This window comes from Nicotiana tabacum, chromosome 15 (genome assembly GCF_000715075.1).
Source record: "Nicotiana tabacum cultivar K326 chromosome 15, ASM71507v2, whole genome shotgun sequence".
NCBI lineage: Eukaryota > Viridiplantae > Streptophyta > Magnoliopsida > Solanales > Solanaceae > Nicotiana > Nicotiana tabacum.
In genome coordinates, this window is record NC_134094.1 from 121,776,065 (window position 1) to 121,802,787 (window position 26,723).

The 26,723-nt window shown below is 34.6% G+C and overlaps 3 protein-coding genes across 3 annotated transcripts; all 3 read right to left on the reverse strand.

Moving 5' to 3' along the window:
• Positions 1–1,789: 1,789 nt before the first annotated feature.
• Positions 1,790–3,064, reverse strand: LOC107807182 (dehydrogenase/reductase SDR family member FEY-like). Its single transcript, XM_016631516.2, has one exon. It carries the CDS (start codon positions 3,009–3,011, stop codon positions 1,938–1,940), a length of 1,074 nt encoding a protein of 357 aa, XP_016487002.2. The 5' UTR covers positions 3,012–3,064; the 3' UTR covers positions 1,790–1,937.
• A 3,567-nt stretch (positions 3,065–6,631) lies between these two features.
• On the reverse strand, positions 6,632–8,028 carry LOC107807184 (early nodulin-like protein 19). Its single transcript, XM_016631517.2, has 2 exons — positions 7,784–8,028; positions 6,632–7,225 (listed from the first exon to the last, which is right to left on the reverse strand). The coding sequence occupies exons 1-2, from the start codon at positions 7,938–7,940 to the stop codon at positions 6,876–6,878; spliced, it is 507 nt and encodes a 168-aa protein (XP_016487003.1). The 5' UTR covers positions 7,941–8,028; the 3' UTR covers positions 6,632–6,875.
• Positions 8,029–11,759: 3,731 nt separating this feature from the next.
• LOC107807186 (putative protein phosphatase 2C 60) lies at positions 11,760–22,953 on the reverse strand. Its single transcript, XM_016631519.2, has 11 exons — positions 22,815–22,953; positions 21,295–21,417; positions 20,979–21,042; positions 18,516–18,624; positions 17,822–17,972; positions 13,700–13,825; positions 13,406–13,529; positions 13,226–13,302; positions 12,954–13,006; positions 12,420–12,474; positions 11,760–12,337 (listed from the first exon to the last, which is right to left on the reverse strand). Exons 2-11 carry the CDS (start codon positions 21,409–21,411, stop codon positions 12,080–12,082), a joined length of 1,134 nt encoding a protein of 377 aa, XP_016487005.1. The 5' UTR covers positions 21,412–21,417; positions 22,815–22,953; the 3' UTR covers positions 11,760–12,079.
• Between the last annotated feature and the right edge of the window lie 3,770 nt (positions 22,954–26,723).

The window sequence follows — 26,723 nt, forward strand, 5'->3', positions numbered from 1 at the left end:
GGAAGCCATGAAAGAAACTTGACTCTTCATAGATTCACGATCAGTTACAAAGGAAAACTCTTGAGGAACAATTTCATCGAAAGTGGGTTCACGTAAAGTTTCAGTTGAATCTTTATCTCCAGAAGAAGATCTTGGGGTTATAGGAGCCCTAGGTTCTAGAAGAAGACGGATTGACAACACTACTTTGAGAGGGGGAACCAAGGTTAGAAATAGAACCAAGGCTACGCAACCTGCCACCCCTTCTACTTCTAGTAGGGGCATTGGAAGAAACAAATTCGTAAACAATTACAACTTTGCGAAGATCAGGAAAAGACATGATTATCTAAAGAAGAATAACGAAAAAATACAAAAAAGTGTAAGACAAGAAGACGATGGAGGAAAAGCTTCAGGAAATTAAAAAGCACTGAGGAACTGAAGAAACAATTAGCAAAAGCTGTGTGGCATGATCATTAAATAGAAGTGATATGCGTCGCATCGGTTCAGAAGGAGGTATGATTGCATTTGAAAAAACGGCGGCAGAAAATTCCCACCATAAAAACTTTCCACTTCCCCGAATATTCAGTAAAGTGGGGGGACTATCTGTATTAGTGGTGAAAGAACGTTACTGTTGGAATATTGGAATATTGACATGGCATGGTACATGGAACAATGATACGGTGACAAGTGATTTTCTTAATTGATAAAGAAGAGAAGGCACGGGAGGAAATACCCACGAGACGGTACAAAAAAAAAAGAACCGGGCCTAACAGTTAGCAAATAATAAATGAGGAGGAAATGAATAAAGAATAAAAAGAAGGAAAGGTACATGAACCGGAAGTAAATAAGGAAGGGGAATCGGAACAGATATGAGGCATTTATAGCAATAAATACACCAGTTATAGATATCCGAGATAATGGGCAATCAATATCATTAATGCCCATAATCAACCCAAATTATGTGAGTAAAACCGTTACTATTGTATATTCCTATATAAGGACACAAAATTCTATTTGTTGAGACAGATCAGAGGCAATATTAAAATATACTCTTTACTTTTCTGCTTTCTCAAAATTCTCTACCTTGACTTTGCAATTTGTCCATCAATTATTTCCTAAGTTATTCTTATTAATTTTCTTTGATATCATTGTGAAAGTGAAGTAAAACTTAGTTATCAGTAACCCGTTTTCTTCTAAAATTAGATTTTGGCCAAAAGACTTATTTTTGGTTAAACAATAGGCTCCTTCAGCCTCTCAAAATTGGGTATGGCTTTACCCGTGCTATTTGTATATCATGTCCCTTTACAATTTTGAATTTAAGAAAATGACCTTTTCAGATCTCTTATGTATAAAAGACAGATCTCTTGCGTGTAAAAGTAAATCTCTCATGTGTAAAAAAGAAAAAGATAAGATCATAAAACTAAAAACAAGTTTATAAAGAGTCAAAAAAACTAATTGATCCGGCATTACCCCTTTGTGCACCAATAACCAAATTCACACGGGAATATACTTGTGTAATCTGTTTTACTATGCACTTTAATAGAAAAGTTTTTACCGTTTTCAATGTTAGTATCCTACTTTGTGGTGTATAACAAACAACCAAATGTTTATAAAACTACATGTGATCAGATAAGAAATTACTTTTACATGGTTAATTTCAAAGAATTCCAATATGTATGGCTAAAATATAGACAAAATTATCACTACGGATCTTCCCTCTTGAGGGCCGGGCAGAGCCAAAGGCGAATTCAGAATTTAAACTTTATAGGTTCAAATTCACAATTCTATCATGTCTCATCTAATTTAATGGGTTCAAATTTTATTATTTGTACATATTTAATGATTTTTTGGGTAGCGAAAGTTATGGGTTCAGTTGAATCCATGGAAAATTATATTGTGTAAATAGGATTTTAAAAAAAACTTTTTGTATAAGTACGGAGGTACATGCTTACTGATCTTTGTTAGCAGCAATGAATTTCTTTTCCTTGAAAAATCATGTCAACAGCATCTATAGAAAAACCAACCATTTCTAATGTCTTCTCCCACACTTGTTGAGAAGTTCCCACGTTATATGCTTCTTTGCTAGGTTTCGTAGGTTTACAATGGCAACCAATGAAGGCACAAACAGGCCACTCTTCTGCCTTCAACTTTCCACAATATTTTAGAATATCAACATCAGTAGCTGCAAAAAGTGCACTTCTTGAACCTTGTTGAGCATCAAACATGAAAAAAAACATTTTCTGATAAAGAATATTCAAAATCCTAGGAAGATCCCTCGTAACATTTGTCCGTACAGCTCCTGGCTCTACGCATAACGTATAAATTCCAGCATCAGTTGGTATGTATTTCTGAAGCATACTGCTAAACATAATTTGTGCCAGCTTACTATTTGAATAAGCCTTTCGACTCGAAAATTTGTTCTTTTTTGTTATAAAATTCATATCTTGGAAATCAACAAAACCAACTGTATGCAGAAGCGAATTCACATTAACAACTCTACTTGGAGCACCTCTTTTTAGTGAAGGTAAGAGCAAAATAGAGAGTAATGCAGGGCCAAGATGGTTCACTTGTAAATGTGTTTCGTACCCGTCTTTAGAAAATTTCTGAGGTTGTCCTATGGAATAAATACCAGCATTATTGATGAGCACATGTAGGGGTTTTGATTTTGAATTCCATTCTTGTGCAAATTTTACGACAGATTCAAGAGAAAGGAGATCGAGTTCTAAAACATCGATGCTTAGGGACCTAGAGTCGGGTTCATTTCTTAGCCATTTTTGGATGATTTGATATGCAAGATTTGTGTTTCTTACGGCCATGACAAGATGTGCACCTGACTCAGCTAATTGCCTAGCAATTTCAAGTCCAATGCCACTTGTAGCTCCTGTTACAATGCAAGTTTGGCCATTTAAAGGAGGCAAAGGCAAAGGGTCCTGTAAATTCCTAGCATTGATTTTCTGAAATAGTGTTTCACATGTCAAACGATACCATCCTTGTAACCATTCTATCCATCCTAATCTTGTTTTTTCTTTCCTCATTAATGTGAAAGCAGCAGATGATGAAACCAACAAAAGATCTGAAAGAAATAATGAATGTGAGATTCAGAAATAGATAAAAATCGGATCGAAAGGAAACATAATTTAAGTGAAATAACAACTCATCACTTGTTGAAACAAACAATTGGGAGAAGCAAAGGACTGGCAGATATTCCGGAACAGAAAAAGATTTATTCAATGCTCTAAACCATCAAAAAAGTAGAGCAGTCAATATGGGCGGGTCCCATCCCAACCCAGTGTGGGCTTTAGCAATTGACGGGCTGGGCTGGACTAGCCCATCATTTTGATGGGCCTTATAATGGTCTGCCCATCCTAACCTTATGCAGTAAAAATTGCGTGGGATAGCCACTTTTTAAAGTGGTATTTACTTTTTATCTAACATTTTTAATGCTAAGCAAAAGTAGTCACTAGTCTATTAAAATTAATATGAAAAGATGGTGTTACCCTTTCTTCTATCTCTTTTCCTTCCCAAACGGAAATACAGTGTTTATACCGACGACTGCGTTTCTTCTCATTCTCAGGTGGATTTAGTTGGAAGTTCTAATGTTAAAATGATTCATGTTCCACACTAGTCTATACTCAATATGATTCTTTTATCTTTTTCTTGAGCTTGGCACAAATGTTTATTAGCAGTCACTTTCATTTGGGGCAAGTACTTCTATAAGATTCATTTTTCGGGATGAGAAAATAAATAAATGAAAGAAACTGTGTCCTTGGTTATCGGAATAGCTAAGGACAGGTAGTCCTTAACTTGGACTTACAAGCTCATAAATTAAGGACATCTAGTCCTGAACTTACAATAACAAGCTCATAAGTTAACGACATTTGGTCCTGAACTTAGAGTTGGAAGTTCAAAAATTAAGGACATTCGGTCTTTAACTTAGAGTTACAAGCATAGAAATTAAGGATATGTAGTTCTGAACTTCGAGTTCCAAATTCAAAAGTTAAGGACATGTAGTCCTGAACTTAGAGTTACAAGTTCAGAAGTTAAGGACAGGTAGTCCTAAACTTAGACTTATAAATTTAGGACAACTAGTCCTGAACTTACAGTAACAAGCTCATAAGTTAAGGACACTTAGTCCTGAACTTAGAGTTGGAAGTTCAAAAATTAAGGATACTTGGTCCTTAACTTAGAGTTACAAGCACAGAAATTAAGGTCATGTAGTCCTTAACTTAGAGTTACAAGCACAGAAATTAAGGACAGGTAGTTCTGAATTTCGAGTTCCAAGTTCAAAAGTTAAGGACATGTAGTCCTGAACTTAGAGTTACAAGTTCAGAAGTTAAGGACAGGTAGTCCTAAACTTAGACTTATAAATTTAGGACAACTAGTCCTGAACTTACAGTAACAAGCTTATAAGTTAAGGACACTTAGAGTTGGAAGTTCAAAAATTAAGGATACTTGGTCCTTAACTTAGAGTTACAAGCACAGAAATTAAGGACAGGTAGTCCTTAACTTAGAGTTACAAGCACAGAAATTAAGGACACGTAGTCATGAACTTCAAGTTCCAAGTTCAAAAGTTAAGGACATGTAGTCCTGAACTTAGAGTTACAAGTTCAAAAGTTAAGGACAGGTAGTCCTAAACTTAGACTTATAAATTAAGGACAGCTAGTCCTGAACTTATAGTAACAAGCTCATAAGTTAAGGACACTTGATCCTGAACTTTATGAGCAGAAGGGTATTTTCGTACGGCCGGGTAAAAATTTATTAAAGCAGTGGCTAAAGACTAAAGATATTTTAAGCAGTGGCTTAAAAGTAAATACATGTATTATTACTGGCTAATTGTGCACTTCCCATATGTTGCGGGCCCCCACGGGCCTACCCATTATTTTTTAAATATAATTTTATATTTTTTCTTTAAGTTCTAACCTAAAATAAGATAAATATTTAAAAGTTAAAAAAATCTTATTGAAAAAATTTCACAAAACTTAATAACTTTTTATATTGTTCCAATATATCATAATAAATACTAAAAAAATAAAAGACAAGACTATTCAAGAGAACGTCCATGACGCTTATGGGATATCCAACACCTCATCTTCATCAAACACTTGCGAGAAGGTTGTCTTAATATCTTCACTTTCATCTACATCTACAATTCGTATGCAATATTAATTAGTTAAATATTAAGAATAATTAAATTTTTAAAACTAATTAACGTTTTAAGACTTTGATCTTTTAATATGATGAACTTAATAAACTTTAAGCTTGGGATACTCTTCTTTTTGATATTTTTTTGTGTCATATAATTTTTATATTTTATGTATATTAAATACATATTTTTATTAGGCACACGGGCCGGCCCAGCCCAGCCCAGCCTTAGTCAAGCCTCACGGGCTAGGGGCTTACTCGAGCACGACTTAAAAGCCTCATTTTTAAATGGGCTCCAAAAATTTTAGCTCAACCCTACTAAATCACGGACTGGATTGGCCCAATGGGCAAAGCCCATATTGACGGCTCTATTAAAAAGCTCTTTTGTCTCTCTTTTTAAATAAAAATTGTCAACTGATTATAGTCGAGTATGAAAAAAAAAATGTCAAGTCATTATACTTGGATAAATTTACGTAAGACTTTGTTTGGTTATAAAAAAATGTCAAGTCGTTTGGTATGAGATATAAGAAGGTATAGTGTTTGTATAAAAATTTAATACCATCTTAATACTTTGTTTGGTTAGTAAATCTGGTATAAGTTATCCCGGGATTATAATTAGTACCGGGATAACTTATACCTTATAGAGGGTGAGATCATTAGTGCCGGGATAACTTATACCTTCTTCTTAGAAATTATGCAATTGTCATTTTTAATACAACATACCAACCAGTGGATAAAAAATAATAGCAGAATAACTAATCTCAGCATAACTTATCCCAGCATAACTTATCCCGGCATAAATAGTATTCAAACCAAACAACCCCTAAGAGTATTAGTTAGTCATTGTTACGTAATGCACTTATTGATGTGGTGCAAATAATTAAGCATTTTCCTTTAGTATGTAATTAGTCATTGTTAAAGTGAATACACTTAATTGTTTGATGCATGTACCTAGTGCAGAAAAGCATTCCTCCATTAAGGCATTAACAAATGCCAAATAATCAATTTAATTTTCTACAATATTTAGTACAATAGAATTAATGCATAAAAAGAAAAAAGATTCTAGATAATAAAGCAGACTTGCCTGCTTCCGCTGAAGTTATTAACTAAAAACATTCTATATATTTATTTAAATACTCGCGTATTGATGGTTAAAGTTATTTATGTACATGTTAATTTTTTGGAGAGCCTCCTCGCGACACTAAAAGATACATAGGATTTGCACATCCAAATGATTATTTTTTGTTCCAAAGGTCATTTGTCTAAAAAAGGTTTTAAAAAAAATGAGATGTGCCACTCACTAAAAAATATTTAAGCCCATCAGAAGTTTACATTTCCGGCTATTGTAACCATTTGGTTACGTGGTGATTAAGTTGTGATTTTTATGTGACAAAATAAAGTTATGTGATTTTGATACAAAAAAAATATATAATTATGTGACTATTTGTGAAATTTACAAGATGATATATCCAGACTATTCTTTTCTACTTACTTTCAAGAAGTATGACTCTAGTTTCTCGTTCAACAAAATAAATACTCATAAAACAATAGGAAACAGAAACAAATACAGAAATAAACTTACAACAGAAATCTTTGATAGTGAAAACAAATTTAATTTCAACTAAAATGACAGAACAGCAACAAATTAAATACATGAAGTTGAATCAAAATGACAATTACAAACAAGTGATTTTAAACACTGGCTGCCGCAATTTCATAACACAGCTAACTAGCATAGGATTCTTGGCCGAAACTCGTTAAATCCTACCACATCCATATACCATCAATCCAACCAACATCAACCTTACAACCAGTGACTCGAAACCACCAACTGTCGTCGGAGCAGCTGCCTTTTCGGAAGAATGCATGGCGGCGATGGCTGACGGTGACGGTGGAGGAGGTGGAAGAGGGTGAACTACAACAGAAACCTTCATACCATCAGAGCAGCCGCCAATGCCACAAATGAAGTAATACCTCTTGGACTTGTTCAGCAAAATGAAATCTCTTCCACTGCTCCAATTCCCAAATGCACCCTCTATTATGCAGTTATCATATCCATTTTTATTCACTTCAAACACGTTATGTTGTGTCTTTTTATACCTAAATGCTGCCAAAAAAACATGGAATAGCCAAGTTAGAGAAAGGGTCGATCTGGTTAAGTTTTGTGTACTACCAGTGATAATATTGTTACAAAATCAGGTAAGTGCATGCAATAAAACCTGGAAAACAATGTAAAGAACCTGCTATGAAAGTCCCTACTTTAACTAAATTGCATTAGAAAAATTATTTTGAAGTTAAGAAAAAAGTTACTTAGTTAACATGCATTAAATTAATCAATCTTCTCCTCTTTTATTCTTCTTTAATTTTTAGTAACCACGATGTATTCTACTCTCTCCTTTTTAATTTAAATGACACATTTTACTTTCAAAAAAGAATTAACATATTTTTATATTTCGAAATAATTTAATTTTAAACTTAGATTCTATAGCCACACATATATCACGGACTGCGCTATCTAAATTGAAGCAACGGGGATAGTTTATAAACATGACTTTTGGATACCTAAATGCTCTCCAGTCTCCAGCAAACAATAAATAGACAAGTGATCAGGAAAGCAAAAGTCCGTAAATATTTACGTACAAATTAAAAATTAAAAAAAACGTACAGATTAGGTCACCGACGTAGAATGTTTGGTTGCTACTCCAGAGAGTATAGTTGATGCCGGGGTTCCAACCTTTGTTAGCTCCGACGATGTGGTCAGTGGCGGAGACGGTGGTGGCAAAGGTGGCGAGGAGGAAGAAGAGTACACAGTTGAGAGCCATGTAATTGGGAGAGATACTGATAAGCTGAATGGAAACAAGGCTTAGCAGCTCCTACTTTTTTAATTACACTATTAACTTTAAAATTAGGTTACACAACCATACCTTATATAACGGATCCAAAGCTAAAGTTTGATAAATCATCATTAGATTAGATGGTAACTATACTGTAATATTTTATACTAGGAATTATCACGCATACACCTCGTATAATGTACATTTTCCTCAATTTTTTTACCAAAAGTTAATGGATCATACTATTGTTAAATTCGTTTTTTGCTGTTACCCGCCCAATCTGTTTGAAAGACGCAGAATTAAAGAAACTCTTTTAAACAGAGCGGGTCGAAAAAAATAGTGGACGAGAATACCGTTGCACGCATTTTTTGAAAAAGAAAAAATTGCACCACTGTTTGCACCCTCTAGAGGCTGCTATATCTGTATAAAAATAATCACGGAAAAGGGCCAAAACTGCCCGCAGATTATTCGATTTGGTACAAATATGCTCTTCGTCCACCTATTGAGTCAAAAATACCCCCATCGTTATCTTTCTAGGTCACTTATGCCCCTATGGCTAATGCTCAATGCCAAATAAAAAGAAGTTTTACTTAAATTACATGTGGCAATTTTTTATTGGTCAAATTTTAAACCATGACCCCAATTAAATAAACTCACCCTTAACCCATTCTTTTAGCCAACCCAAAAATTCGACCCGCCTTGAAAAATGGCCAAACTCTTGATTGTCAAAAAAATTATCTTCTCCATCTTTCCAATTCTACCATCATCATAGCTGTCACCATCCCCTTTCCTCAGTAGCAATCACGCTGCCACCCCATTTTTAGTTTAGGGGCAGTTTTGGTCATTTTTCATATTTGTATCATCATTTTACATTTACCATTGGAGTTGTCATTTTTCGAAAATGTTCGTCAAAAGACCTTAATTTTCACATTCAAATGTCACTTATAATAGTAAATCTTTTTTTCTTTCTCATCACATAAGATAATCAAAGAACCCATTATGAATTCATGGGCTTTAAATTTCGGAATAGTCCAATTTTTTCTTCACAATTTTTATAAATTTTACAAACTCTTAATAAATTGTTAAACCCAAATGGTAATTTATTGTAGAAAATAAAATATTTATGACCTAGGTACTCCTCCTTGAACAAACTCCTAATTTTACAACAAAAAAAGGATATCAAATCGAAAAAAATTAAAGATTTTCTAACGGATCCTTTCTATTAGCATAATATTCTTGTTGCTGTTGTTTGAAAATGTAGGAATGGGGCAAAATGAGAATCATGGTTATGGTGGGTGGTGACAGCCGGTGATAGTAGAGTTGAAAAGGTGGAGAAGTTAATTTTTTTATCGAGTTTGGCCTTTTCTTAGGTGGGTCGGATTTTTGGGTTGGGTAAAAAAAGGGTTAAGGGTGAGTTTATTTAATTGGGGTCATAGTTTAAAGTTGGACCAATAAAAATTTGCCACGTGTAATTTAAGTAAACTTTTTTATTTGGCATTGATCGTTAGTCGTAGGGGCATAAGTGAGCCAGAAAGATAATGGTGGGGACATTTTTGGCTCAATAGGTGGACGGGGAACATATTTGTACCGAATCGAACCGTCCGAAGGTAGTATTGGCCCTTTTCCGAAAAAATTAAGAAGCTTAAAACAAGTCTAAACAGAGGGAAAGGCTTTAAATTTGTGGTGATTGAACTCAGTACTCTTGTGTAATAGTTCGTGTGACTAATTATAGTAATTATAAATGTTTACATTTTATAAAGTTCTTGAACAAGGTATTTCTAGTACTGATAACAATAGATGTACGTACTTGCATCCATTTCTGGAGCTCTACATCCGCTCTGATCTTAAGGCAAAATGATGAAAAATTACTACTCCTTCCATTTTAATTTATGTGACATAGTTTAAGAAGAAAAGAAAGACTTGTCAGACGTTTGGTCTTTAAAACGGGGCATTTGTATTTATACTCAGTTTTTGGATCACTTTTTAATTTATACCCGTTTTGCAAAAAAAATTACAAACGTACCCACTTTTCTCGTAACTTCAGACATACGGGCCTGAAGTAGCAAAAATTTATGTCTGAAGTTTGACCTGAAGTGTAGCAAAATTTCAGATATTTTTGCTTGAAGTTTGGCATGACTTGCAAAGGCAATCATGCAAACTTCAGTTCATAGTGCAATGACAAACTTCAGTTCAATAAAACTACAGCATATTTTGGTTGAAGTTTTTATTTTGTAATTGCTGAACTTCAGCATTCCAGGAGTTGAAGTTTTTGTTTTGTAATTGCTGAATTTCAGCATTCTAGGAGCTGAAGTTTGTTTTGTAATTGCTGAACTTCAACATTTTAGGAGCTGAAGTTTGTTTTGTAATTGTTGAACTTCAGCATTCTAGAAGCTGAAATTTTTGTTTATATTTGCTGAAGTTCAGCATTCTTAGAGCTAAAGTTCTAAACAACAATGAATTTAATAGATCATGATTAGCAGCGATTGATGCTGTTCATTTCAAAGATTAAAGAATGAAAAATATTTTCGACATAAAAACAAGTTACTACAGATAAATTAGAACCAAAAACCAATGTGCATGTAAAGCTAAAATATCTAAGAGGTTAAATTATTGTGAATAAGACCAAACTGAACATAATGGGACAAGCAGATAGATATATATGAATCATCAGGGTAGAACGCATAACAATATCTCAAACTTCAACATTCAGAAAACGAAGGAGGAGAGGAAGAGAAAGAGGCATGAAATTGTTTAAAAAGTAGGTACAAGTTAAAAAAAAATTTAAAAAGTGAGTATAGGTTAAATGAGGGCGACCAAATAGGACGCCCCGTGCAATTTTTACCTTAAAAACTTGAACAATAAAAGTTTTATGGGAGCATAACATTTGAGTGCCTATAGAAGTTTCTCACTAAGGGTGAAACGAGTAAAATAAAAATTTACATCTAAATTGGTTCCAAATATAAAAATATAAAATTCTTCTATGAATAAATTTATAAAATATATTAATATACAATTGAGGGAGCAACAAAATAAGATAGTGAGAATGAGTATGTAGCAGCACGCCTTTTCGGAAACGCACGCCTCAATCACGTTGCCTGTTAAAGGAATGGTACTACGACTACTACTACTACTCAACTTACCATTTTTATTTTCAATGATGGCGTTGAAAAAGTAGACCAAATTAATGGCTATCTTAATCCTTTGCTTCCGCAATCTGCGATCTGGTTGTACGAGAATTTTGTCGACCCATAATAATGTCTGCTTCTACAGTAACTCTGTTGAACTGACAGACAGGGATATTGGTTTTCAACTGCAGCAGAGAATTCAGTAATGATTTCTCAGTCAAGACTCAAGAGCAACCTGATCTCCTTTCTTGGGATTCAGTAATGACCCATAGGAAATTGGGCACTTCCCTATCATCCATTATCCATTGAGATTTATAGTCCGTTTGGCGGAAAAATCTAACTTAATTGCTTTTTTTTAAAAGTATTTTTTGTGAGAAATAATTTGTGTTTGACTAATTAATTTAAAAATACTTCTAAACAGTAATTAGTGTTTGGCCAAACTTATAAAAAATATTTCTAAGTGTATTTTTCTCAAAAATGTTTCACAAAAAAATACTTCTACAAAAAAGCTATTTTTTTCTGGTTCTGTTTCTGCTTTCACTTTTTTTTCCTCCTAAAAGCTTGACCAAACACTTCAAATTAGCTAAACAGACTTTCAAACACAAGCTTATTATAAAGCAGCACCAACATCTTACTGGGTCCAAAATATGCCTACTACTCCGTTTTAGCATTCTCCATAAGCTAAACGATGAAAATCCAACATTTTATTGGGTCAACGTTATTAATCAAGTGATAGTTCTCTTTACAATAGGGAAAAGAAAAAGGGACAAAAAGACTAAACTTACCAGCACTAGGTAACTGAAAACACTCCTCTGAGGATTGATCCCGTGTTACATTATTCGCCTATTTGAAACCTATCCCCACACCTGTAAAGATCGGGAATTGAGCATATATACAGATCTTGTTAAATCTCTAGAATGCCTCTCTATCAAAACTTCAAAGCCTACGCTGACAGCTTTAACTACTCCTATATAGGAGATTAAATGTAACCACTAGTTAAATTCAGGCTTTTTCAGCTGCATTATCATTATATTGAGATCCTGCAGGTACAGCATTAGGATTGCTAGATGCTACTGTGTTTTCGTTACATTCAGAATTTTGATTAGAAGGCAGTAGTTGCTCCTTGTTCAATGCAACGATCTTGAAGGGTTTCTTGAATTGTACCAAGATCATGGTCATGTTATCACATCCTTCTCCGCCTGTGGATGGCGCCACACATTTATCTAGCACTCTCTCACAGACAGCGGAGAGCTTATTTTCCTGCACCAACGGTGACACATTTAGTTTTTAAAAACTGAAAAGCGTGATCTTAGAACAGCAAATAATATAATTAAGGACTCACATGTTTTAACTGTTCCCCAACAAAGTCCACAACTTCTTGGCTTGACATGCAATCCCTAATGCACAAGAAATACAGATATAAGCACCAAAATTATGAAATTCTGGTGTAATGATACAACAACAAAAAAGGTGCAAACAGGGCCTGGCAATGTACTCGCATCTAACGTAAACTGACGTTCTAATTACAAGAATATAACCATGTCGCAGAGAATTTCTAATAACATTAAAAAGATGCAAGCTCCACCATTCCCTGGTTGACCCCATTTTTTCTTTTTTGGAAAAGTTGCATACGTATGGAAACAACATGCAGAAAGAACCATTGAACTTCCCAAAAGCCTGCAAAAATCCATACTAAATTTTTTTTCTTGTACATCTTGTCAACCTACTAGCAAACAGTATGCAAGTTCAAGTACACTAAGCCCAGCAATCTAATAAGTCTAGAAGGAAATAAACTGATTTTTTCCTAAAAGAAATTGGATTTTGGTGCAAATACAGTAACTGGGAAGATAGAACCAAAATGATACGATATACTTACCATATGCCATCACAAGCTAGAACAAGGAAATCATCATCATTGCAGAGCTCAACCTAATTTGAGGGAAAATTTACGAAAAGAAATGTTAAATGCAAAATCGTCTTCGGAACACAGACAAGAATTCTCCATTTTGATCAGTTAATAATTAAAGAAAAGCAATAATGCTCCACCTTCACCTAGCTGTACACATAAATATACTGTAGAAAATCTTCCTCCAACAACTTTCATTGTTCCACGGATTCGAAAGGAATCATAAGCCATTGTTTACTTACAGTGCGGATATCAGGATTAGAAGTCACTATTTGTTTTTCAGCAGGCAATGATTTGTTCTGTTTGAGTTCCATGTCGCCTGAAATTACTGAAGTGATCAGACTTGCCATAACACAAGGGGAAAAAGGAAAACTGGCTATACTTTTTATAGTATATTTTAGAAAATGCAATATTTTTAATACCAATTGCTCTTGCCATGTTTAAACTCCCATTAACCCGTCCACACCGGACGTATCCACCAGCATTTATAATCCTTTGCTTTTCAGCTTCAAGGTCAGGCTTATGGTCCCTAGACATATCATATGCCTGCATAACATGTTTTGTGCTTAATACAAATATGCCCACTTAGAAGAAAGACAAGCATCATGTACAGTGATGTTAACTCCAAACAAGCTGCTTTAACAATTTGTCCAGAATGCAAAATCACTTTACAATCCTGAATCAGAATATATAACTGATACAAAAATAAATGGTACCTGACCCTTCCGGGATAAGACACAGCGAGAATCACCAGCATTTGCCACAAGAAGTTGAGTATTTTGAATGATTGCTACACAAGCTGTGCTTCCTGCAGTTGGCCCATGGTAATCAGAGTTTGCCCCCTACATTGGAAAAAAGCCAAAGGTCAAAAGATTAAACTCCAGTATATTAATTAAAATAGTTGGAAAATAAATTTTCAGAATCTAAGTAGTTATAACTCCACGAAGTCTACTGGATTAGTCAGACCATTGCAAGACTAGGAGTTATATAGTACTTTCTGACACCTCTTAATGCTTCTTATGTCATTTTTCTTTGGATAAATATATCTTACACCTTTAAGGAAAACAAAAACAACTGATGATTAAATAGTATACCCAACGATTCTCTTTAAGATACTTTTGTTTCTCATTCATTCTTCATGTTTTCTTTTTCTATTCTTCTTTTCTTTGTTTTTTATTTTATATGGTCGTGCTCGGGCCAACTTGACCGAACCTCAGCTATTCCATTGGTTTTCCGTGCTACCTCCCACCAACATAGGTACCAGGTAACCCCGCTCACCTAAGCTTAGGCAGATGGGAAAGAAATCACCTAATGTTTCTTGCCTCCATTGTGATTTAAACCTGAAACCATAGTTTTCCTCCCACTTTATTTGCCCCTGGTTGGGGTTTGAAACGAGGACAAGCATTTAAAATTATTGGAAATAAATTTCCTTTTAACCTAGAACAATTCAATCCTAAATATAAACCAGCATGGTTGGGTACAATCTTCAACAGAAGTCAGAAATGGCAAGAAAGATAAAGATACTTCAACATTTGACGGGTATTTAACACGCCATGATACTAGATTAACCAAAAGATTAAACATCGTTCAGCTTTGGCATCTTTGTCATGCAGGTTTTTTTTCTGGTGATAGGTGATTCTCAAAGAGGACTAGAAAGCCAACATTTATCATGTCAAGAATATTCTGTAATTAAGGACATAGATTAGCTAATATTATATATATCAACTAAAATCAATTAGGAACATAGGGAATGTTATATATATCAACTAGAATTAATTAGGGAATCATATTGCGCGTTCAACTCCAGTAATTATATAGCATTTCCTACTTTAGGACATGTGTACAAAATGTTTAAACCCCAATAATTAGTGGGAATAGTCTCACAATTCTTTCTCTTCCTATTTTTTGCATGGCATCAGGGTCAAGGTAGTGAGTACATTCCCAAAAATTCTACTTTACCTGCCACCTCCCACCAGCAACAGGTACCGGTAACCTGTATCCACCAAGGCTTGGATAGATGGGAAAAAATCACCATGTGTTTTTTGCCTCAGCTAGAATTTGAACCTGAGACTTCATGATTCTCACCCACTTCATTAGCCACTAGGCTACACCCTTGGTGCTCAAATGACAATTTTAGTACTTCAACTTCCACTCACAACTTAATTTTCACAAACATTTTCCAAGCGAAGTTCATGTCTAAACACAACATGAACTTCCACAAACCTTTTTCAGCTTCAACTTCAGAAAAACTTTCTGCAAGTTTAACTCAAATTTGGTCCAAACACACACTTAGTTTGTAAAAAGGCTATAATAATTGTGATTAAACTATCAACAGATACTTTATTTCAACGATACTTTTTACGAGAATGCTCCATAATTTCCATCAAACTCACTTAACCAAACATCATTCTCATCATTCATCCCACTCCAACACAAATACAAGAGTCTTACCCTTCTCTTTGGTCTACTCATGACGAGCTCAAGCAAATCCTCCAATTACTGACTCGATTAATGTTGCTTCTCATGATACAGCTCTATTAACTGAACCAACGACTCAGCCGATTTACACATCAAGTTTGAGCCCTTAACAGACGAGGCTTCTGTTCTCATTGTCCTTCAAGCAGGTACTCGATCCACTTATAATCTTTATCCTATTTATTATTTTTTGAGTTACCACTTTTTGTCACATTCATATCATGCATTTGTCATAACTTTATTCACTCTCCCAATACCTAAGACTGTAGTAAAAGCAATGGCTTATCTCAGTTAGCATCACGCTATGATTAAAGATACGGCTACTTCTCATGATAATGATATCAAGAGATTGCTCCTTTGTTACTGGATAAAACAACAGAAGGATGTCCTGGAATGGTTTACAGTCAAGATGAACCAAAATGAACCAAGATAGGGAAACTGATTGTCTTAAAACTCAACTTGTTGCCAAAGGATACACGTAACTGTATGACCTTGATTACAGACATACTTCTTATTTCGGTGGTTAAGTGTACTACACTAGCCCTTTCTTTAGTTGCACAACAAGAATGCTTTACCGCAAACATTGGATGCTTAGGAGGAGTCTGAATTAGTGTAAGCTAAGCTAATCTTTATACAGCCTCAAGCAATCTCCAAACGCGTCATTTAATTGTTTTAGCTCTATTATCCAACAGTTGTCATTGCTTCAAAATGACGTCGATTTTCATAATGTACTGACTTTCTTCTCATGGCAGATGCATTTCTTTGTGGTTTATATTGATGACATTGTCATAACAGGTGATGATCGTAAAAGTATTGTACTTAAACAGCATATCACCAGTTACTTCCAGATTATGGACTTGGAGAAATTGAAACACTTTCTAGGCATCGAGGTGGCACAATCTAATGTTAGCATCAAATATCCAATATAATGTTGAAGTACATCCTTGTTGTGTATTGGACAGATGGAGTGTCCAAAAGCTCAAGATGCATCAGTCTATCAGAGAATTGTTGGTAAATTGAGCTCTCTACAATTACTAGACGAGACTTCTTATTAGTTGTTCGTGTGGTTAACCAGTTTCTCCAGGTGCTTATGAAAGTCATTTAACTTCTCCGCATAAGGTATATCAATGGATCTGTTTCTTTAAAGGTAAGATATATCAATGGATCTATTTACAAGGACTATCGTATGAGAACAGGGGACAAACACAGATTTTTTCAATATTCTGATACATACTGTGCAGGATCTCCTTTAAGTAGAGGATCTATCCCAGCATACTGCATCTTAATCGGAGACAATTTACTATCTTGAAAGAGTAAGAAGCACGATGCGGGAGCCAAATCGAGGGAGCAGAATTTCGAGCCGTGGCCTTGACCATGTGTGGGATTTGAAATTTGAAGGTAAAGGACCGTGAAACTAGCTAATGACTATCAAGCCACAGTACATGTTCATTAGAATTTCATGCTTCACAAGTTGAGAGAGAGAGAGAGAGAGAGAGAGAGAGAGAGAGAGAGAGAGAGAGAGAGAGAGAGAGAGAGAGAGAGAGGAGTATCAGGCAAAGACGTTGAGTCAGCATATATTACTATGAGCTTTCGTTCATTCAGATCACTAGTTGGCAAATATCTTAACATAATCACTTCAAGTCTTCAGGATCAAATAAATTTGAAACAAGCTAGCAGAATACAATATGTAGCAGAGTACATATTATGTTCTTAAAGACACTAGGAAATATTATGTACATCCATTACAATCAATTATGGAATCACTCAAGAGATTCAATTCCTTTAATTATGTGTCATTTCCTATTTTGGAACATGTGTACAAACTACTTAAACCCCCAATTATTAAGGAAAAATCAAGCGGAACATTCCAACAATTCTCTCTTCCTCTTTCTCTTGTTTACATGGAAGAATAGCTAGATATATGTGTGAAGAAAATATAAGTTAGGAATCCAATTGCCACAAGGTTTCACTTTTGCACAGTATCAAAAGTTCTGACCAATTTACCTTGGCATCAATTCTGAAATAATTGTCAGACAAAACTACCGATTCACAAATATTTGGTGAAGTTCAAGACTAAGAAAGATGTTTCCAGTACAATAACATTCATAAAAGAACACGACGACTGATTTGGACATGGTATGACATGACAACCTGGAGTAAGAATGCAGGAAATTACAAATTCAAGTACTCAAAAGATGAAACTTTTTTTTCCAAAATGTTAAAGTCAGGCTCTTCAAATTGTTTCCAATGAGTAGGACCCTACAATTCATTAATAGCGGAAAGAATGTGTTTGTAGCCACAAACATATGCAATGCACCATGCAGCTACAGATCGACACAACAAATAAAGGATGGGACTGATACCTCATCTGAAGACATGCAATCCATTTGCCCCTTGAATTCACCACTCTTGGGAGGAGATATCAAACCCTCTATTATCTCCTTAGCTTGGTCCTTTTCCGCCAAAGAGGCTAATTCTCTCTGACCTGTTTGTCCACGCATCATCTCGTCCATTCTGCATGGAGAACACACATAAGGTCAGACTAACAAACATACAGACAAGAAGCTCATAACAATGTGAAAAGAAGCTATCTAATAACATGGAAAACCCCTTTTTCAGAAAAAGCCATTAATATTTTACCACATTAACACCCTCGTACTAACAAATTATAGTAGAAAAATTCAAGAGTGACAGCTAGTTAACATGTAATATCTGGAGGACCCAAAGGGACACTAATGCTAGAAACCTTTAGCAGTAAAAGTGCCCAATTTTGGTCAAGAAGCCAGTTTAATCATCAGAATCAATCGAAAGAAATCTCATAGCAGTACAAAAATATAAGCCCATTCCAACATGCATCATACTTTGTTAGATCGGCAAGCTTAGGGGATACTTGAATATGTAATTGCCTGTCCTGGCTCAGCACCCCAGGCTGATGAGAACATGAAAATTACACGAGAATGACACCTTCCTGCTGCCTTGCATACACTAGGTCAAGGATTACATTGCGGCATAAGATGAAAAGTTAAATTAAATGTGAAATACTAGGCCTGAGGCGACCTGAGAAAAGCATGCTGCATAGAAGTGCCTACATCCCCAACTGAGAATGCTTCATGATTAAGAACCTCTTGGTGAAGAAACTTGGCACAAAATTTAGAAACTTCATCACCTACAAAAGTGAAGAACCTTATTAAGTGTTAATATTGGGTCTAAGCAAAATGTTACTACAGAGAGCTACTTAATAAATAATAAAGTAAACAACGGACTGGAACTGTATCCGTTCCCTTCGCATGGTTGCAATTAGAGGAGGTGAAAAATAGCTTGAAATCCAGCAGTATTGTTTGAAGGAAGAAAGCATTGATTGCATAAAGTGAAGAGATGCAGGATTTCCTGATCTCTTAGACTCTAAATTAAATAGCTGTTTACATCAATAACAAATGAGCTATTCCTCAACTGGATGCCTAAAGGCTCTGATCAGGGAGAGAAACAAGAAATATTGAGGATAACCTGGAAAGGACCCTCTTCAAGAAAATGATAATTTGCAGAGGACTGTGGAAGACGTGGCCTATGAAGGGCTAATTAGAGAGACTCGCTGCAAAAAATATCTCTAGCTGCAGAAAGACAGTGAAAGTGACTTCAAACTACTCCTATTTGCAGTTGACACAGCTTTCCTGTGATGGATACAGAACATTGGGACGTACTGAAAGAACCAAAAAGAAAATGGAAAGAGCAAGGAGACATGGCAAATTGAGTCCCACTCCTCTTAAGAGTGCTTTCAGAGTTAGATTACCAACAATATTGCAATTGGAGAGTATCTTAGCACATTTCACTTAAGAAGAAATATGTTTCAAAATCATCGAAGTTGACACTCAATCGGTATACAAAGTTACAAACAATACTTTGTTTAGATTTCAAAGTCAATTCCTGAAAGTGATCAAGAAGAAAACAATAAAACTACATTTAGTAAGTTGTACGGAAATACTTCAAAAGTACTCTATAGCTATCTGAAACAAGGGGGTGGTGCTTATTTAGCAGAGTGGAATTAAAAATAAAAAAAAGTAAGGGAGACAATAAGAGGAAAATAAGAGTTTTCAGCCAGGTATATTAGCAAAAATGGCTTTGAAGGTCTGGGCATTGAAAGAAGTGCTATGTCGAGAATATTCCGAAGCCAGATAGGAAATGAGGGAAAATGGGTCATGGAAGATGCTCTTCGTTTTACTTAGGACCAGGAACATGAATTACCAAGTTCAATAGAAAACATGATGATCAGTTCTTCTCTGAAAGGGAGAAACGGATACCCATTCACTTTTGTGAGAAATTTCTCCATCAAGAGGATAGCATTTGCTGATTTTGACACAAAATCTGGCGGATTATATTTGGGTGAATAAAGTTATCAGAAGTTAGTAATAAGAACTGGGCCACTGCAGGAAATGGTGGTGAAGGCAGTCAAAACAACCGAAAACAGCCCAAGGACAAGTTGCTATGGAAGCAGGAGTAAAAAGTTAATTGCACCTAAGAAAGTCAGCTCTGCAGGAAACAACACTTTAATCAAGGACAAGTTGATGATAAGAAGAGAATTCATGTAAAATGCTGCTTCACTTGGAATAGCATGAAGATACAAGACAGAGCATTATCATCCTTGTTCAAATTTGTTTTTTATAACTTTGTTGGAGATGGGGACTGTTCAGAGGAAGAAAGAATGAACAAGCTAAAAGATAGTTGTCTGCAAGAGGTTCAAGATGTATAAAGCTTCATGGGAAAGCAGATCAAAGAAAGTATTCAGAATTAAGCAACTGAAAATGTAAAATTATATAACTTCTGTCCTTGGACAAGGTACGGCAACTGAAGAACAGTTCAAAAATCGGCAATAACCCCCTCATGGATATCAAAGAACTATGGAAAGAGGACATCCAACTTCTGAGGAGAAAGTGAAGGACGGGCAGATACTTAAGTATGAATTACTTATTCTATTCCTTTTACTTCTTTGAAATACCCTTATATACAAAGGTCATATTGTTTTCCCAGTTTTTGGACAGAATCTAGATGGACGACACTGATACACTGAGACTTCTCTAATGAATTGTGCCCTCTACTACTCAAATTAATGTTTACAAGACAACAAGGAAAACATATTTAATAAAACATTAAAGTGACTTCCTGCTTCAGTGCAGGGGAAACTAGAAAAGAACATAGATGTAAAGCAACAATACATGACACATGTAGTCAAAAGATACAAGTTCCTCGATTGCGGCATATCTGTAACTAAAACATTACCATATCTCAAAGTTTCAGCAAAGTAAAGAGAACTGAGCATTATCTTCAAGAATACAAAACTTTGGTGAAAGAAATAACATGGAAGTCAAAAGCTCATATGTTGTCCAAAAGAGGAAGGATAAGAGTTAAAACATAGGTAGTAAATATTAAGTGCCACCTAATATGCATGCAGAAACTAAGACCAGCATTGCTAGCAAAAGACAGTTAAGTCCTATATCAAGTCCTATATCAGAAGAATAGGTTTCTTACCTCCATGGCCATCATATACACCAAAGAAGGAAGTGGAAGTGTCCAAATGTGGATAAACTGCATGCTATATAACATCTCATATTAGCAATCTTGTCCACTATAATTCCTAAGCAAGATATTAAGAAACTGACAATACTGAAGCCAAAGCCACTTGAAAGTCGTTGTATCAGGTACACGACAATGGTAAAACATGATGGCTGAAAAGTGATGACAATTTAAGTTTCTCAAAGGCATAGAAGGTCCATCTTGCGGCAAACAGTGATGGAAATTTAAGGATTACAAAAGACTGCGAAAATGCACACATGAATGCACTTACAGCATCTTCCATAGTTGAACGCCAGCCTTGCATTGATGACAAGCCATATCTTAGTCTGTCATTCTCACCATCCTCAGACGCTTTTTCAGTTTTCGGACTGCTCAAATATATTCCCATACTGACCTGCATATGGAAGCATACAGTAAACATATTTACATGCAGAATTAATATGAAATATTTTACCGCTTATCAAACAACTTAGTTCATGCACATAATACAGTAAATACACAGACTTGATAAGCACATACACCGGAAAAAATGGTTAAGTTCGACCCTTAAACACATAACATGTTCAACTTCTTCGGGCACTATAGAGAAGGCTGTTCGAGAGTTTTGTAGTAAGAACTTAATAGATACACCAAACATGGTGGTAAACAGAAATATACTGTACCCGCCCCATTTCATATGAAGAAGTTTGATTGGGCCCGGAGTTTAAAATGTTAATAGACTTTCTTAAATTATATAGATGATACTGGAAGAAACTATTGAAGTACTGGTTGAAAATAACTATGATTGAGAAAGAGTATAAAATTTGAATAGTTCAAGGAATTTGAATTCTTCAAAATGGTGAATGTTGCATAGAAATGGCATTACTTCAAGCATTTTGGGACGTCTCCCAAAAGGAAAGAGTTTCATATAAAATAGAACCGACGGAGTGTTTAGTGAGGTGCTGAATGTAATACCTTTGACGGGATACTCTTTGATTCATATCTTGATTCCCATTTTTTTTATTCGTATCTTGATTCCCATGTTCCTAATATTTAACATCTAAGTAAAGTAGCAACTGCTTCAAAGTTAAATACTACCAAACCTCCAAATTAAACTCCAAAAAGAAATAACATTAAAGTGGGGTGGTTGAGACCACTATCATTAAGAAAATTATGTATTACGTGCCGGTGGAGGTAGCAGATACTCGGTGGAAGACACCACCGTCATTAAAAAAAAGTAGAATATTATTCACTACCCTTTTTCTGTTTCTCAGAATATTATTTATCACTACAGTATCACAACCTTTTCTGTTGCTGGGAATATTATGCATCAATACCCTTTTATCCAGCGTACAATATGCTACAAGAAATCTCAGTTCAAATCCTAGCGGATGTAAAAAAACACTAGGCGATTTCTTCATATTTGCCTAAGCCTTGGTGGGTATCTGTGCTTGTTAGAGGTAACAGCGTGCTCAAGTTGGCCCGAACACTACCGTCATTAAAAACACTAAGCTATGAGAACAGAGTGATACTATGAGCCTGAATAACATAGCAGAACAATGAACAGATAGTTCTAAAAAAATTGAAATATGATACGCAAACAAAATTCACTATTTTGTAAACAATGATTATCCAAATTACTATAGAGTTCCACAAGTATACTTTAACATGAAAAGTTACAAAATTGTTATCAGTTTCTGCACTCCAGTAAAGATCGGTATAATAAATTGAGAAACAAAAAACGAATGAATCAAAAGGGAAACAATTAAAGATTAATCGGTAACAGGGCGTTAGGGTTACAAAGAAACTCACAGCGCCCAATGCCGAAGTCGGTGTTCGCAACGAAATGATTAGAGATCGACAGCTAAGTAGCTGTTAATCGGTGGTGCATGACATTACTTTTTCATGCTATTTCTTCTTTTTTTCTTTTCTTTTTTCTTTTTTCATTAATTCTTCTACCAGATTATCCGAATAGAAAGGAAAATATATTATATGTATACATCAGCATAAAAACTTTAAACTATATACATATATAAAATTATGTACGTATATTCTATCAGCGAAACCCACTGTTTTTTATATCTATCGCCATGGCACACTGTATTACTGGTTAGTATATATGCTTTTTTTTCTAATAATAAGTAAAAGAAAATATTTTATGTCTTCTTTAAATATTATATGGCAGATTCACAATTTAAATGTGATTTAGTAGTTCGCGGCTGAATTTAATACACTTCTAATATTAGCTATTGTGAATAAAATGAGTAATCAACTATTAAATTGATAAACTAATTAACTTTATAATTGATTATCTTATGATTAAGAAGTTCGACAAATCGATAAGTTATAGTACTTCCATTCACGAATATACTGAGGATTCAATTTCTTCTTTTCTTTTATTGAAATATCTTAGAACATAGTATACAGCATGACGTGGGCCATAAAACATTCTAGAACACAGAGAACTTGTCTTTGATTCTTTTGGGCCTATATTTTCCTTCATCGTAATTCGTACGTTTCTTTGTTCTAAGAAATTCTGAATTAGCTTGATTTACGCCCGCTATTTGAAAATTAACCATAATTTTTTTAAAAAAATTAGCTATTTACGCCCGCTAAAGATATTCTTAGTTAAAATTCAAAAAATATCCAGCATTTGCTGGAATTAGAATTTTTTACATATAAAATTTCAGCATAATATACCGGAATTAATAAGAGATCTTTACACAAATTGTGATTCATATTCATTATTTACTTTTTATAGCCATGTACATAGATAATACAATGATTATACACGTATAATACACAAATTATACATATATTATACCTCCACCGATTATTTTTAGTTTAATCGGTTGGGAGGGTGGCTATTTGGGTTAATTCTTCAATTAATAATGTGTTGAATTCCAATATAATATGCTGGAATTTCATACGCAAAAGTTCCATAATCCGACATATTATGCGGAATTTTTTTGTGTGTTTCCACTAGTTCAGATTTTATCTTTGCATTAAATAATGGCTATTTTCGAATTACTTTACAAACACTGTTATTTTTTAATTACCAGTTCAAAAACTGGTCAGTCCACGTATTTGACTTCTTTGTTCTTGCCCCTTTAATTTGAATTAACGGAAAAGGGTCAAAATTGCCCTCGAACTATCGAAAATAGCTCAAATATACCCTCTGTTTATTTTTTGTACCAAATTTGTCCTCGCCGTCTAAAAATTAGACCATTATTGACCTAAAAACTAACGGCCGCCACATCAGCTTTTGGACATACTTAAATATTATGAAAAATAGTCAAAATTGCCCTCAAACTATCGAAAATAGCTCAATTATATCCTTCGTTTGTGTTTGGTACCAAATATGTCCTTACCTTAAAATCTAATGGTTGTCGCATAAGCTTTTGGACCTATTTAAATATTATAATCATGTTGACATGCTAGTACAATATGACCCAGAAAAAAACTTTCTCTGCCCGTAAGAACCCATTTCCTGTGAGGGGTTGTTGCATTTCCCGTGGAGGAGCAGTGAAGCACTTCAGGTGGCCTGCTAGCTAGGCTAGTGAGGAGGGGAAGGATTAGGTGGTGTCTAAAAAGTTTATCTTTTTATGAGGTTTTGGATCTAGGTCTTATTTGTCGCCGGCCTTCTTTTCTTTTTCTGTTGATGACGGCTGAAAGTGGGAAGGGTATAGTATTTTAGAGGATGGTCTCATTCTAATAGTTTTCGAGTTCTTTATGAGAGTTGTTTTTAAGAGGGTGTATCTCTGCAACTAATTTGTGACATTTTTGAGCTATGAGCTTGGATAGCTAGCCATGGGAGTACTGCAATATGCAACTTTTGTTGTTCTCTACCATTTTTGTGATAAGATTTATGATTTTAAGTGATTAAAGTTGGTATTTTATTTCTTGTATATTTTATTAAAAGTTTTTACAGATTTGTGAATCTTAAGAATAGCCCAACTAAATTTCTCATAATAAGATTGATGTAACTTTAATTATTTGGAAGGAGCAACACTTAAATGAGTCAAAGAATGAAAATGGAGAAAGAAATTTTTTCCGTGGGGGCTTTTGTCAAGATGGAGGACCGTATGTTGGAGATAGACTTTTGTTGTTCACATGAGCTCATGTGACGACCGTTAGTTTTTAGGGCAGTAATGGTCTAATTTTTAGACGTCTATGATATATTTGGTACCAAACACAAACGGAGGATATAATTGAGCTATTTTCGATAGTTCGAGGGCAATTTTAATTATTTTTTGTAATATTTAAATATGTCAAAAAGCTGATGTGGCAGCCGTTAGTTTTTAAGGCAATAATGATCTAATTTTTAAACGTCGAGGACAAATTTGGTACCAAAAACAAAACGGATGGCATATTTAAACTATTTTCGATAGTTCGAGGACAATTTTGACCCTTTTCCGTTGGATTAATGCTGAAAATAGTGTGGTCTAAAAGAGCTGTGTTATGGGCCTAAGGCCCAAACTGAAGATCTTGAATGTAAGAGTAAGTTTGCCTTCCAAAACTTCATGGTTGCATGAGTTTTTTCATGATTGCAAGCAGATATTATTCAACAAGTTGGTTATGATATGCTCAACTTAAACTTTTCACCTTCCTCTTCGATCTATCAAGTATGCACATTTTAAGAAGCAATGAATTTGTGGCATCTTTTCGAACAATGCCCAAGAGAATGAAGTTCATGAATCTTAATAGTTCAATTGGTTGGTTATTTGATGTTTTATTTTGATGATAGAAGTTTGATTTTCCATCTTGTAATCTCCTTTCATGTGTAATAATTGTCTCTTTTTAAAAAAAAAAAGAAAAAAAAGAAGAAGACGAAACGGGATTTTTAGATATGGTAATTGATTAATTCGTATATAGTCTTCTATTTAACAAGTAAAAAAGAGCTTGCTAATAAAAAACCAATCGACTAATTAATTTAGCTGACTAAAACGAGCCAACATACATTATGAGTTAGATATCAGGATTATATCATAAATACATTCAGAAAACTTAGAATTTCAGTCTGTTAAAGATCCATAAAAAAAATTGCACTGTTGCAGTAAACAGAAAATTGTCTTACTCTTCCAAAATGGATATGTCACGTGAAATGGGACGAAAAAAAATCCTTTGTTTTGTTTCTCCACCTAATAACCCAAATTGAATATTCTCATTTTATTTTTGTTAAGTGGACATTACCAGTGTTGAAACTTGAAATAGATAAGGCTTGGCAGCTGCAAAGGTTGAGGCTCGAAAATCTAAATTCTTCACTTTGTCTTTGTCTTACCTTCCTATGTCTAAATTGTTTTATTATCTTACGCCTTTGAAATTCGAATTCGTGAAAGTTTAGCGGCAAATTGTCAAATAGATTATTTAGATATCGAGATTCAAAATATTTCACTTTTAATATTTTTCATGCATTCGAATTATTTCAGTAAACAAAGAAATTCTACACATCAAATTGTATTTTTTTTTTTGATAACATTGTGAATATTACCATTGATCAACTAAATAATTCAGGGGCGAATTTACCTTATGAGGTAGGGGTGCTACGTCACCCACTCGCTTCTGTGAGAAAACGATTATATTGTTAGAATGGCAATCAAAAATAACTAAGTAATTTCGGGTGTCACTGAAAGGCTCTAGCGGCATGGATGCGAGTTCAAATCCTACTATAGCGTCTTCTTTATTTTTACCTTTTATTCTAGTTATTAAGATTTTTTTACT